Source organism: Carettochelys insculpta, chromosome 2, assembly GCF_033958435.1.
Source record: "Carettochelys insculpta isolate YL-2023 chromosome 2, ASM3395843v1, whole genome shotgun sequence".
NCBI classification, from domain to species: Eukaryota; Metazoa; Chordata; order Testudines; family Carettochelyidae; genus Carettochelys; species Carettochelys insculpta.
In genome coordinates this window covers 203,452,220-203,467,475 of record NC_134138.1, presented here as the reverse complement: position 1 = coordinate 203,467,475, position 15,256 = coordinate 203,452,220, and the positions used below count along the sequence as shown (strand labels likewise).

The 15,256-nt window shown below is 40.2% G+C and overlaps 1 protein-coding gene across 11 annotated transcripts in view; it reads left to right on the top strand.

Annotated features, from left to right (window-relative positions):
• The window catches only part of RBMS3 (RNA binding motif single stranded interacting protein 3), a 1,098,743-nt gene that overhangs the window by 888,759 nt on the left and 194,728 nt on the right, over nucleotides 1-15,256 (top strand). For all 11 annotated transcript variants that reach the window (XM_074984403.1, XM_074984401.1, XM_074984402.1 and 8 more), the window contains one exon: nucleotides 10,370-10,449. In XM_074984403.1, coding sequence (XP_074840504.1) covers nucleotides 10,370-10,449 — 80 coding nt within the window. The remainder of the gene's footprint in view (nucleotides 1-10,369; nucleotides 10,450-15,256) is intronic.

Sequence of the window (15,256 nt, the reverse complement as noted above, 5' to 3'; positions counted from 1 at the left end):
TCTATCAACAGAACTGTCTACACAGGCACTCCATCGACAAACCACTGCCGACAGAGAGGTTATACCTGAATGGGGTGAGGTATAACGCTGCCAGCAGAACAGCTGACTTTTGTCAACAAACTCAACAGAACGCTTTAACTGTATTGACAGAGGCTGCCCATGTAGACATGGCCAGTAAGAATAGCCTCTCTGAATAGTATTTGCACAACTCAGTTTCAGGTCTTGGTCAAATGAAGAGATACAAAGACAAAGGAAAAGGAAATTCAAAGGTTTTAAAATAATTACCCAATATGTTAAGAATTGTAAGATGTGTCCTATGGCTTTGGTAGGATCTTATTTTCTCCAATCTAGTTCTTACATAAGAAATAATATTTACAAGTTGCACCCAAGTACTTTCAGACTTGTTGGGGGCCATGAATGTTAAAGATTCCCTAGGGCCTGGAACTTTCTTCCATTTGTCTGTGACCAGTATGAAAAGTTCGCTGTTAAAGAGCTTGAAAGTGGCATCTTGTGAACCAAGTAGATCAGAAACAAATTTACTAGACAGTTAGTTCCCATTTTTCAAATATATTTTACATCCCTCTCTTTACATGACAAATTGTGACATTATTAGGATTTTTATTTTTTACATCTTTCAGATCGACATCTTAGTTTCTAGTTTACTATATCTCTTAAGTATCTTTTGTGGCATTAGTTAAAAAAAAGAAAACAAACAGAAGAAAAACAGCAAATGATGCTGTCTTCAGTCCTATGTTGAGCTCTGTGTGGGTGGGCCCTTCTGACCACACACACCTCCATGTGTAGAATCAGGTTCTTACACAGTATGTTATGTGAGAATCACAAATGTTATTTCTGCCCATAGTAAGTGCTGAGAGGGTATAAAAATTTCAGGGGAATTAAAACAAGATGGCAAATCAGAATGGTAGGATGTTAGGTTTCAATATCTCACCACCTGCTAAGGCTCAAAATGCATTGGAGACCAGCAAAACTGTTTCCAGGAGTAGTAAACATGTTTTGCCGCTAGTTATGAATTAATGAGTAGAGGAAACCACATCAATGAGTTGCTTCAGTTTATTAAACAAGATATTGCACATTTTAGGATCATCACTTAGACAGTCTTTCACTGCATTCTTAAAGCACAAATAATTTAACCCTTTGAATCACAGAGTAATTTTGCTAAAACGTCACTGAGCAGTAGATTAATTCTGGTAATGGAGAGGACATTCAGAGCTACAATTGCAAATATAAGGGCTTAAATTGCACCTTACAAACATAAGCATATATAAATTCAAACATGGATGTATGGTCCTAATCCTGAGATGGAGAAAAATTGGCATAGCTCCATTCACTGGCCTTGCATATGTGTGCAAAATATGGTGAGCCAAAATCTAGATAATCATAAAAGGAGCTAATGTGGTGGGAGAGGGGGAATGATTTTACTGTATTAAACCGAAGTTTGGTTTCCTTTATGAATTCCAGAGCCTTTCTGTGACTTTCCAGTTCCTCCAGGGGAACTGGACGACTTGAGGACGTACTTCACTAGATTACCCTGGCCAAATAGTCCTCATAATTCCACATGCAGATAAAATCCCATTTACCAATCACAAAGGGTCATTATTACAAACTGTCTCATATAATAACCTACTTGAATAGGCAATTATTTGTTTCACATTCATAAATCTGCGGTTTTCAGTCTTTGCCTTTCTTGCATATTTTTCACAAAACAAATCAGAAGCAGTGGGTCTTCCCCACGAAAGCTTGTCACCGGATAAATTATTTTGTTAGTCTTTAAAGTGCTGCAGGACTACTTTTTTTTTTTTTAAGATACAAACTAACACAGCTACCTCTCTGTGACTATTGCATATGTTTGTCTATCTTGTGGTTTTCCTGCACAGGGATAGATGGTAGGAGCAGCTGGAGCAGCCAACTTTGAAAATGAGTGCTTCACAGCAATGGAACCCTAGGCAGCCAGTAGCATGACCTTACACTAACTTGCTATATTCTCATAGCCAAAGGGTAAATTCTGACCTATGATCCTGCAGGTCCTCATATTACAAGGAACACGGGATCCAGCCTTAATTGTAAATGTTCCTGTTTTGCTGTGTTAAGTCAATCCTTAAGCATAAGGGGGGAAATTTTTCACAAGTCTCCATTTGTGAGCCCACAATTTGTTCACAGAAGTGACTTCAGGATGCAAAACTTATGCAGTAGCAATAAATGTTGGACTGCAAAACCAATTTGCACTCAATTTACAGACAATGTATGCATCCTTCAGACATTTTAGTGTGTAAATTATGTCTCTTGGGGGCTCAGTTTTGAAAAATTTGAGCTCATTTAACGCTGCTCTTATTTCAATAAAAATGTAGCTAGAGCAGCAAAATGAACTTTTTATTTGTTCATTGTTCTTTTAACATAGTTTTATACTGTATTTGTACATTATATTAAGCATTACAGTATAAAACTATGTTAAAAGAACAATATTAAGCATCCAAACTAGCACTTAGGCATTAAGAAAAGCCATGAGTTGACCCTTGTTCATATATGTTATGTACAGTCTTTAATTACATGGTCACACACTTTTTACACAGGACCGCTGCCTCATTCGGTCCTAGCGGCTCCCAGTTCCAATCTTCTTTCCCAGACTCCTTCCCATGTAGTCTTTGGCCTAATCTCTTTACCCAACTGGTCCTTGCTCCCACTCAGAGCTGTCTGATCTCCCTTCATCTTCTTCTCCCACCCACTAGTTCTCAGTCCCCATCTCTTTGGCAAGCCACTCCTTGTCTCCCTTTGTCTCCTCATCTGATTTCAATCTCCTTTCTTCCAACTACGGACCCAGAGCACCACCACCCCAGTCTTCACCCTCCTCTTAGTCCCTTTCTAAGCTTCCCTTTTCCCTTATTCCCCACCAGGCAGTCTTCACCCCGTCTATTCCTGGTGGTCACCCAGATTCTGTTTTTGTCCCCTGTGCATTCAAATAACAAATTGCTTCCTCCCTGCTGCTTTAGCGTAGCAGGAAAGGGTGAGGATGGGTAGGTGACTGAGAGCACAGGAGAAATAGATTTCCTGCTCTCAATTCATATAGTCTCTTATCCAACCCTGACTCAGCCTACCATGGCAGGAAAAGCTGTTCTTAGCACCAATGTTCCCTCTAATCTTTCCCATACATCTGCAGATTTTTTTCCATCCCTGGGCAGAATACGTTTTTATGTGCACCGAGCCTTGTACAACTATGCACCACTGGTAGAAACACAAAACCTCACTGTGGGTGCTCTGTTGAATCGGCTGGGTGGCACTCGCATTTCTTCTGAGCAGCTGCACAAGTGCGCAGCTTACAGGGTGGAGCTCCAGGCAGACTCTTGGTGGGTGGGGAGAGCTAACTGCCACAGTCTAAGAAGCATGTGCATAATGTGATTTTAAAAGGCTTATAACCAGGCCAGATTTGAGCAGATTTTCACAAGGACAATGGAAACACCTCTCTGACAATGCTTGTCCAATTTCAAGCCCCTGCTGCAGTTCCTGACTGATATTTTCACTTTAAATAAAATCTGCCTGAGGCAGACACCTGTCATGAAATATTTCAGCCAAAATGAGGGCAGTTTGGCAAAAAATATAAGCAACTGAAAATATGATCTCTCAGACTATATCTACATAGCAGCGTTATTTCGGAATAAGCCGTTTCAGAAGAGATTTTTCCAGAATGGCTTATTTCAAAATGGTGTGTTTACACAAAAAGTGCATCTTGAAATAGCACTCAGCTATTTCAGAATAGATCATCTCCACACAACAGAGCCTGTTTCAGATTAGAGCCCCTGGAAGCACTGCAGCTTATTTTGAAATAGCTCCTATTCCCTGTCTATATCGCCCCCATTCCAAAATATCTATTTTGGAAGAGAATGATAGAATCATAGAATCCTAGGGCTGGAAGGGACCTCAAGAGGCTATCAAGTCCAGCCCCTGCTCAAAGCAGAAGCAACCCTAACTAAATCATCCCAGCCAGGACTTTGTCAAGCCGGGACTTAAAGACCTCTAGGGATGAAGATTCTACCACCTTTCTAGGTAACACATTCCAGTGCTTCACCACCCTCCTGGTGAAATAGGTTTTCCTAATATTCAAACTACAACTCCTGCTCTGTGACTTGAAACCATTGTTTCTTGTTCTGCTGACCTTTACTACCAAGAACAGTCACTAATAAGAGCAGCCAGCTTTGAAATTGTGCCCTTCACAGCAAGTGAACTCTAGGCTGCCAATGGTATGACCTTACAATAGCTTGCTGTATTCTCAAGCCAAAGAGTAGATTCTGATCTGTGCTCCTTCAGGTCCTAACATTATGAGGAACATGGGATCCAGCCTTGATTCTCTTTAGACCACAGCTTCAGGAAGTTGAAGGCTGCTACCAAATGTCCCCTCACTCTTCTCTTCTACAAACTAAACAAATCCAGATCCCTCAGCCTCTCCTTGTAGTTCATGTGCTCCATCACCCTAGTCATTTTTGTGGCCTTCTGCTGGCCCCTTTTTTAATGCATCCTCATCTAGGGTGGAGAACTGGGTGCAATACTCTAGATTGTGGCCTCACTAGTGCTGAATAGAGGGGAATAATAACTTCTCTTGATCTGCTGGAAATGTTCCTCCTAATGCACCCCAATATGCCATTAGCCTTCTTGGCTACAAAGGGACACTGTTGACTCATATCCAACTTCTCATCCACTGTAATCCCCAGGTCCTTTTTGACTGCACTACTACTTAGTCAGTAGCTCCCCAGCCTGTAACAATGCTTGGGATTCTTCCATCCTAAGTGCAGGACTCTGTACTTGTTCTTGTTGAAGCTCATCATATTTCTTTGGACCAACCCTCCAATTTATCTAGGTCACTCTGGACCCTCTCCCTAAACTCCAATGTATCTACCTGTCCCCCTAGCTTAGTGTCATCCACAAATTTGCTGAGGGTGCACTCCATTCCCTCATCCAAGTCATTAATAAAGATGTTGACCAATACTAGCCCCAGAACCGATCCTTGAGGCACTCCACTAGAATCAGACATAGAGCCTTTGATCACGACCCATTGGACCCAATCATCTAGCCAGCTTTCTGTTCACCTTACAGTCCATTTATCCAATCTATACTTCCCTCAACTTGCAGGTAAGAATATTATGAGAGACTGCTAAAATTAAGGTATATCACATGCATTTACTTCCCCATGTCCGTAAAGCCACTTACCTCATCACAGAGGCTAATCATATTGGTAAGGCATGACTTGACCTTGGTGAATCTATGTTGACTATTCCTGAACACTTTTCCCTCTTCCAAGTGCTTCAAAATGGATTCTTTGAGGATTCGCTCTATGGTGTTTCCAGGGACTGCGGTAAGGCTGACCGGTCTATAGTTCCCTGGATTGTCCTCCTTTCCTTTTTTAAAGATGGGCACTATATTTTCCTTTATCCAATCATCTGTGACTTCTCCTGATCTCCGTAAGTTTTCAAAGACAATGCAAAAGGCTCTGCAATGACATTTATGAACTCCCTCAGTATCCTCGGATGCATTAAATTTGGACCCAAGTATTTGTGTATGTCTAGCTTTTCGAACTGGTTCTTAACCTGTTCTCCCACCAGTGAGGGCAGCCTGACTCCTTCCTGTACTGCATTGCCTAGTGCAGTACTCTGGGAGCCAACTTTGTCTGTGAAGACAAAGGCAAATAAAGTATTGAGTACTTCAGCTTTTTCGACATCATCTATCACAAGATCACCTCCCTCATCCAGTAAGGGTCCCACACCCTTCTTGGTCACCCTCTTATTGTTCATATGCCTGTAGAAGCCTTTCTTCTTACACTTCATATTCATTGCCAGCTGCAGTTCCAATTGTGCTTTTGCCTTCCTGATTACACCTCTTCATACTTGAGCAATATATTTATATTTCTCCTTAGTTACTTGTGCAAGTTTCCACTTCTTATATGCATCCTTTTGAGTTTAAGCTTGCCATGGATTTCCCTGGTAAGGCACTTTTCCTTGTACAATGAGGTTTACAGAATTCGAAATAAGCTGTCAGCTATTTTGAAATGATCTTGATATTGCAGTTTTGCTGTGCAGACCCTCTCAAAGTTATTTTGGAGTAACAACCATTATTATGAAATAACTTTGCTGTATAGGCACACCTTCATGAAATAGTTCTGGCTACGTCTACATTAGAGTCTTTTCCTGGCATAACTGGGCTATTTTTCAGGAAAAACTGTAGTGCATCTACAAGCAAAATGCGCTTTGTCAACAGTTTGTCAACAAAACCTGGCGCATTCGCCATCAGCGTTATACCGCTCCCCATTCAGGTATAAGCCTTTTCTTAACAGCATTCTGTTGACAGAACAGCCGTGTAGATGCTCTGGGGCCCATTTGTCAACAGACAGGTCTTCTGGTTCATCAGGAAGCCCTGTTTGCAGAGCTTCCTGGTCAGCTATTACGTCGAGAGAGGGCTGGGCAGTCTGGCTGCTCTCTGTTGACAGAGCAGAGTGCTCTTTTGATCTGTTTTTATGTGTAGACCCAATCTGTCAACAGAAGTTTTGCTGGAAAATCCTTTCCAACAGTGACTTCTGTCAACAAAACAACGAGGGTGTCCTGTGGCACCTTGTAGACTAACAGAAATGTATGAGCATAAGCTTTGGTGGGCAAAGGAGTGTGTCCAAGGCACACTTGATTACCTCTGGTGGTATACTGGTACAGTCTGGTGGTATATTCTGTCGACAGAGGCTTCTTGTGCAGATGTAGCCTAGAATATTATTGTCATATCTTTTTCCCATATACTGTATACCACCTTGGTTATTTCATAACCTTAAATATCACACACAAAAGAATAAATGGGAAAAAACTGATTTCCTAAACTAAACACAATGTTGATACATCAGCGCATGCTACGTATGTACATTTGAAAAATACATTTCACGCATCTGTGCCATAGGTGACAGATATAACCAATATGTCTTGAGTGTTAGTTAATGGCTAGAGGTCTAATTAACATATTTCTGGAGGGAAAGCCTACCTGCCACACACAGCCATTCTGAAAGCCTCCAGGGATTCAGGTAGTGTGGAGGAATAATTCGTACAGTTGTAGTTATTCAGCAGCACCACTGAATGGAACATGTAAAGATGGCTTTGTCTACTATGCTGCCTTTTCAGGCCAAGTTGATAATGCTAGTATCAGTTTCAAGTGAAGCGTGTGCCAGATTACAGATAGCTAGTAGTGGCATTTGAGAGCTGTTAATTGTGAAACTTGAGAATAAAATGGGCGCATTCGTTTTGAGACAGCTATTCAGGAGATGTTTGTTATTTTTTTTTTATCCCAGAGTACCCTGGGCTTCACTTTTATTCCCTTCCCACATAAAATGCATGGAGTGCACGGAGGCGCTTTCACTTGGCAGCTCCTCTATTGCATTCTTTGCCGGGGCTGCTTTGGCTTGTTAAAACGTGCCCCATGTATTCAAATGAAATAGTTACTGCTATGTGGTGCAACATAGCGTGCTTTGACACTAAATGCCTGCAGCTACAGAAAACAGACTTTTCTTGCATTTATGCTGTCAGAGACAGGAGTCTCTAAAGGCTTACTGCAAACATTCGCTTAGTTAAATCTGAATGAAGCCAAAGTGAACAATCTACGTTGCTGTCTGTGCTCGTGGAAACAGCCTATCCCCCATAATATGGCCTTAAAAACTGAGCTGCAAAAGACTGTATAATGGTTAGGCCCCAGAAGGGGCAACTTTAATGGTTTGACTTAAAACAAACCAACAAAAGATTTTGTACAGCTTGGACTATTAATCATCCTATTCTCTTGCTCAGTTATTTTTTTCTAACTCTTGGCAAACTCCTATCCAAGACAATAACCTGCCCCTCTCAGCACTGGGTTGAGGATCTGGGGCAGTGTTTCCTGAACTTTTGAGATGACAGAACACCACACAATAATAGTTTTTATGTTGAACACTTATGAAAATTTTCTTCCAAAACATCTTGTCGACCAAAAGCAAAAATCAAACAAAACCCCAAACAAACAGCTACTTATACAGCAAAACCAAAATGGGGTAATTTAATCAAGTATCATAACAGTGAAGAAATACCATCAGTGCATAATATCAAATGCATGCAGCACACCTGTGAGTTGTTCGTGGAACACCAGTGTTCTGTGGAAAATAGTTTTAAGAAACACTACTCTAGAGAAATATGTATGTTCTGCAGAATATTATTCTTCCCTGCCTCCCCAACTACTCTGTGGTAGGAGCTGATTAGGAAGTTATTTAACTTGACTTTTGAGAATGAAGTAATACTTAAGTCAGTGTAATTTCCCAGCTGGAAGAACACCTGGATCAGAAACAAAATATGACATGAGTATTGAATATAATCTTTGAAGACAGCGCTCCTGAAAAAATAATCCATAACATAATATCTGTAGAGTCTTTGGTACTTAGTTATGAGTCATCCCTCTCCTCACCAGCATTTTAATTTCTATTGTGCAACAGCTGGGGTATATTTTTTCAGGATCAGTTAACCTGTCTGTTTAGGTCCTGTAAAATGGCTTCTTGGCTAAGGATTTGGCTCATAACTGTATAATCATTTCAGTCCTATAGGTGCATATTTATTATTATTGCTGAAGTATCATTGGCATCTGAGAACTACGATTCATAATTATGGCAGGTGAATGATGAGTCATTTCACCAGGACAAGTTCATGTACAGGAATGTCTGTCTCCGTCCAGAGATTGGACTCATGTAATATACAAATACAAATTGCTGTTGATTTTGTTTTATACTCAATTATCATTATTTCTTTACTCGGTAACCATCATAGAAATGTTCTTAATGACAGGTTCTCAAGTCCAGGACACATCCTGAGTCAGTCCCCTGTAAACCTAGATTCTCCCTGACAGCAGGTTATCTAATCTCTTCTTAATAACTTCCAGTAATGCTGTTTCCACAACCATTCTTTAAAGTCTGTTCCAGCATTTAACTATCTTTAGAGTAAAAAAGTTTGTCCTAATATCTAAACTAAACCTCCTTTGCTGCAGTTGTTTCTTGTGTTGGCTTCAGTAGATACTAATAATACAGTAGGGGCTCAACAGTTGCGAGAGTTCCATGTTTGGAACCCTTGTGAAAGTTGATTTTTCACAAATACGGGGGGTGCCTGTGGTCCTGGGGGAAGAGGTGGCTGCTGACACTCCTGCCTGGGACCCTGGGGAAGTGGCAGCTCGACCACTTGTGAATAATTGAATTCGTTAATGTTAAGTTCGAGAATCATGAGGCCCTACTGTAATTGATCAGCATCTTCTTTATAAAAGCCCTTAATATATTGGAAGAATTTTATCACTTCAAAGTTGGTCTTCTTTTCTCATGACTGAACGTACTCAATTTTTTAACCTTTCCTCATAGGTCAGGTTTTCTAATCGAGTATCATTTTTTTCCCTCTCTCTTCTGGACTCTCTTCCCTTTGTCAACATCTTTCCTAAAGTGTGACTCCTGATACTGGACCCAGTGCTCCAGGTGAATTCTCAGCAGTGCTGAGCAGGATGGGACAATTACCTCCCAGGTCTGAGACAAAACACTCCTGTGAGCACACTCCACAATAATATTAGCCGCTTTTTTTTTCGACTTCTTGCCATTGGTGGCTTAGATTTGATTTGTGAGCCACTATAACCCCAAGATCCTTTTCTGCTGTATTACAGCTTAGCCAATTATTTCTCATTTTGTAGTCATAAATTTGATTTTTTTCTTGTTGATTTAGATCAGTTCCCCACTTTATCCAGGTCCTTTTGAATTTGAATTCTGTCCTCCAAAGTACTTGCAACCCTTCTTAGCTTGGAGCAGATTTTACAATCATGTTCTCTAACCCATTATTCAAGTCATTGATGAAAATACTGAATAGTACTAGATACATAACTGGCAGCAAACCATTGATAACTATTCCTTGAGTAGATATTTTTCAGACAGTTGTGTATCCACTTTATAATCCTGAATTATTGTAATTTCATTCCCCTTCAGATTTAGCTTGTATCCTATATCTTTTGCACATCTCTTGGGGGTATCAGAAATTTGGAACGAGGCCCTGAGTTTTATCAAGAAGCACTTAATATGTTCTTGTTTGGAACACTCCTTAGGACTCAAAAGCAAGCCACGGTTCCAGTGTGCATGCAGCCAGGAAAGAGCTATAATGCTTGATAGTGGCAAGTGCTCCTTGCTAGCTAACACCATATTGAAATAAACTGCTCCACCTGCATCTCTGCAGAATGCAGCAAGAGCTGCTTTTGACATTTGCTCAACATCTGTGTCACATCTTCCTTTGCTGACTGCATACTTTTATACAACTCTTAGTAATAATTGCTTCCCCTTCCCCGTTTTCTTTTCTAGAATGGAGTCTACGGAAAAATGTGAAGTAGTAATTCAACATTTTAATGGCAAATATTTAAAAACTCCACCTGGTGTACCAGGTAAGTGTTCCCATTACTTGATCACTAAAATAGCATAAACATTCCTGAGGCATATTAGCTGATTTAGATGATAGGAATACAGAAAGAGATGCACTATTATAGATTTGCTGTTAAGTTTCCCCATCTAAGCAGTCACATATTATTCATTACCAGCAGTGATTGTTATTTGTTTATATTTGCTTCTTACCTTCCAATCCTCATTGAATTTACAATGTTGGTCCTGTTCTCATATGAGTTATTCTTGTGCGATAAGAAGAAATTTAAATAATGGCTGCAATCTTTTTTACTGCATAAAATTTTCATTTTTATTGTATGGGTTTTGTTTGAATTTCTAAGTTGGGGCAAAATCCAGATAGATAAATAGTCCTGGTGTCCTAATGTTAGTTTAAAAAAATTTAAAAAAGACTGAATTGGTGTTTCTGTGGTTACTGGGATTAAAGAGACAGGAGTTTCTAAACCTCTTAGCATGTGTGTTGGTCTGTTCTGGACTGTCTCCAGTTTGTCTGCCTTTCTCTTAAAGTATGCTGCCTGCAGCTGGACACACTAGTGCAGCAGGGACCTCAGTTGAACCAAGCAGAGTTGAGCAACTGTTTCCTTTTTGTTACAAACATCATTTGGTTAAAATGTTCCAGAATACCTAAATACCATACTTCTGTGTCAGACTCATTTCCACCTCATCCTTCCCCCACCCCCCGTTTGTTTTACTTTCACATTTGAGGCTTGGGTGAAATCCAGAGTCTTACTTCAATGGTAAAATCTCCATTGACTTCTGGAGGGCAACATTTCAATCTTTGTGCAGAGTCAGTTTCCCTGTTGTTAGTTTCCCCTGTTGCTTGCGTGATTCTTTCTTGCAACAAGAGGGGAGAGAACCTTCTAGGAATGCAACAAATGGGAGAGGATCTCAAGTGCATTTATAACATCTTCAGGTACGATACAATTATTTAATTTAAGTTGCTTACATTTGAGGTTATCACGGTCTTATCTACATAATGTATGATTTCTGTACTCACTTATTGTTCTTACAGTTCATCCATTAAGTTTCGTTATTTTCGGTTCGATGCAGAACATTTAGCATCATCATATATTTTCAGTAGCATATACCTGCCACACATATGGATCTGATACTGGACCTTATGGCTACGTCTACACGTGAAGCCAACATCGAAATAGCTTATTTCGATGTAGCAACATCGAAGAATAACGTCTACACGTCCTCCAGGGCTGGCAACGTCGATGTTCAACTTCGACGTTGCGCGGCACCACATCGAAATAGGCGCTGCGAGGGTACGTCTACACGCCAAAGTAGCACACATCGAAATAAGGGTGCCAGGCACAGCTGCAGACAGGGTCACAGGGCGGACTCAACAGCAAGCCGCTCCCTTAAAGGGCCCCTCCCAGACACAGTTGCACTAAACAACACAAGATACACAGAGCTGACAACTGGTTGCAGACCCTGTGCCTGCAGCATGGATCCCCAGCTGCCGCAGAAGCAGCCAGAAGCCCTGGGCTAAGGGCTGCTGCCCACGGTGACCATAGAGCCCCGCAGGGGCTGGAGAGAGAGCATCTCTCAACCCCCCAGCTGATGGCCGCCATGGAGGACCCAGCAATTTCGACGTTGCGGGACGCGGATCGTCTACACTGTCCCTACTTCGACGTTGAACGTCGAAGTAGGGCGCTATTCCTATCTCCTCATGAGGTTAGCGACTTCGACGTCTCGCCGCCTAACGTCAAAGTTAACTTCGAAATAGCGCCCGACGCGTGTAGACGTGACGGGCGCTATTTCAAAGTTGGTGCCGCTACTTCGAAGTAGCGTGCACGTGTAGACACAGCCTATGTGTCTCTCTGGAAGCATGTAGGGGAAGTAAGAGTGACAGTGTCCACAGTGAGAATTCCTCTGGTGCAAAAGCCATGGAAGACTGACATACATCGCTCCATGTTACTTCCTTTTTGTCAGCTCCCAAAGGCGGGGAGGGGGAGTGGATGATGGGAGAGCAAGTGGTCACGCCATCCCCTAAATCACTCATCAAGAATGAGTCAGATGTTCTTAAAGGCACTTTTCCAGCAATACCTGCTCCTGGATTGTGTCTCCCTGGATTTTTTTTTTTTTTTGTGAGTTTTCTAGTTTCTGTTCTATTCAAAATGTTACTAGGTTAAAAACAAAAAAGATCCTGACTTCAGGTTTGCCTTAGGGGGATGAATATCTTCTGTTGATAATTTAAGGGTATTGATGATCATGAAGCTGATGACAATGTAGAAAAAGAAACTGAGAACTGAAGACATATAGTAGGTGCCAGCATTGTCCTGCCTCGCAATGTAAAAGTTTTATGGCATTAAGCTACATATTAATAATTTCCATCACAGCACCATCAGATATGTCATTCATACCTTATTTTCCTCAGAGATGGAATGAACATATAGCAGGAGTGGTCAAAATACAGTGTAAAGGCCTAATTAAGCCTACAATTATACAGTTTAATTGTCAACCACTCTCATTTTCAGTCAAAAATTGCAGCAAGCAAAATGCACATGTCTTATCATGGAATGATGGATCTTGATCAATATGGTCTCTTCTGAGATCAAGATGGAGCACAGCATGCTGGGACCTATAATCTACATGTGCTGCACTTACATATTATTGCCTTCCAGACAAGTCACACCACATTACAGGCCCTTGTGAGGCTGTTTCCTATAGGGAGAAACCAGTGATATTGAATTTTAGATTTTGACACCATATTTGCTAGTCCTTGAACAGAGGTGGTCAAAACCAGCAGTCAGACAATGCCTTCTATCAGAAATCTCAGCCAAAGCCTATGGCTCTTATCTCAGGAACAACTTCGCCCATAAAGCTGGCTCTTGTACCAGCTATTAAAAGGTCTGCATCACAAAAATAGTGACAATGCAGCATTTCTTCAAAAACTGAGTAGTGCTAGCACAGTGTGCCAAAGAACTGTGACAATGTGACTAGGTGACTTCTGCCATACCAGTATTAATAATAAATATGTAAACTACTTTATGAAAATTAGACACAGTTAATAGGATCCTAGATGGTTATCAATATCATCATCTCTTGAACAGTTAAGAAATCACTGTCATAATCACTCGGCTGAGTCCAAGTGCTTGACAACTCTGTTCTGTTGCTTTTAGTTCTGTGAAGGCTTATACAATATGAGTAACCCTCATGGTTTCTGAGACTATCTGGAGTATGTGAAAGCAAGACATTTGTGCAGGATCAGTGTAGTTTTCCAATTAGTTTTCTTGTTTTGAGATATTTACTACCATTTAATTATTTCTTATGCATTGCATATTTCCTTACATGGAAGACAAACAATATTCTAGTTAAAATAATATAATAAATAAATGATGTCACAAAATATATTATAGTAAAATCACCCCTATGCACAAGTAGGTAACTTTTCATTTGATTGATAATATTCTGTTTTATAGACTTCTCTCCTCAAGATATTTGCTGGCAGTTTTTCTTATCCAGCAGATGTAGGTAATCTATATGAAACATGGCATAAGATAGATTTGTGCTGTACCACATTAAGGGCAAAAAACATGCATTGAGGCCTTTTGGCATTTCTTCCTATATGCATGCAGGAAGGGGTTGCCATACAAACCTATCTAATATCATAGCTACACCCGATGGAAACATTGTGAATAGCAAGGATTCTGTCAGTGCAGGAGTTCAGTCATTATAACCCCCCATACTCCATTGGCAAGTTTCAGCGTAAGTGAAGATATAGAAACATTAGAGCTAACTCTAACGTTATTAAAGAATGTAACCCTAGGCTTTATTTATTGTATTAGTAACTCTCTCTGCTTGATAGACCATTTAGATAAATGCTACTGATACGTTGCCACATTTAAACAATGGTAAATTTTGCATAGCTATATGGAGCCAAAAAGAGCTATATAATGAGAGATAGAGACAAATATATTTTTCTTTATCTTTAGTAGTCATTAATGTATCTGTCAGGTGGGAACAAAAATGGGGTACACAAAGCAATAAAAGTGGGACATACAACCAAACAGGAAACTTGATGAGGTGGCTTGTTTATCTGTATTTTGAGCTGATACTGTGGAATTGGATTTTAATGATCATGACTGATTCTGGTCGTTCAGCTCAGTATATGAATCAAATCTTAATTTCCAAAAGAGAAACCCCATATGAGAGAGATATTTGATGTGGTTTTTTTTCCCTTGCTTATCCTTATCAGTAGTCATTTAGTTGCAGGGTTCAGTTAGGAAGGGATTTCTCTAATGTTTTAAGAATTTTCAACTGAGTACCATTTAGTACCAGGTAAAGAATATTACACCTTAAGAAAAAGCAAGTGGGAATAATGAGTAATTTGTCTAATTTTACTAAGCACTAGACGTCCTAGAAGAACTCAGTATGTCCTTAGAAAATGGATATTTTGTATCTGCAAACCCAGTTGATTTGGAATTATCACAGTTACACTGATTCATGCGGCTTGAACATTTCGGCATAATTATTAAAGCAAGGTATTCCCATGATCCATATTCAAAAATCAGTTCTACTGTATTCATTATTACCCTTCTTAAGAGCTCACAGAACAAATATGATCTTTTGAATCAGAAAGGTTGTTTTTTTTTTCTCTGCTGGTAATATTAGTTTGAACTTTACCTTTTTAGCAGTAGGTAAAAATCAGTTTCTTCATATTCATATAGTTTCTTGTAATAGCTTCTAGTCAGTTTATATGTCGCTTTTATAACTTGTATTTAGGTCTCTCAGAAAAGATAGAAGTGTCTTGCTTCATCTTCCCGCTACCAATTGTTTATCTTC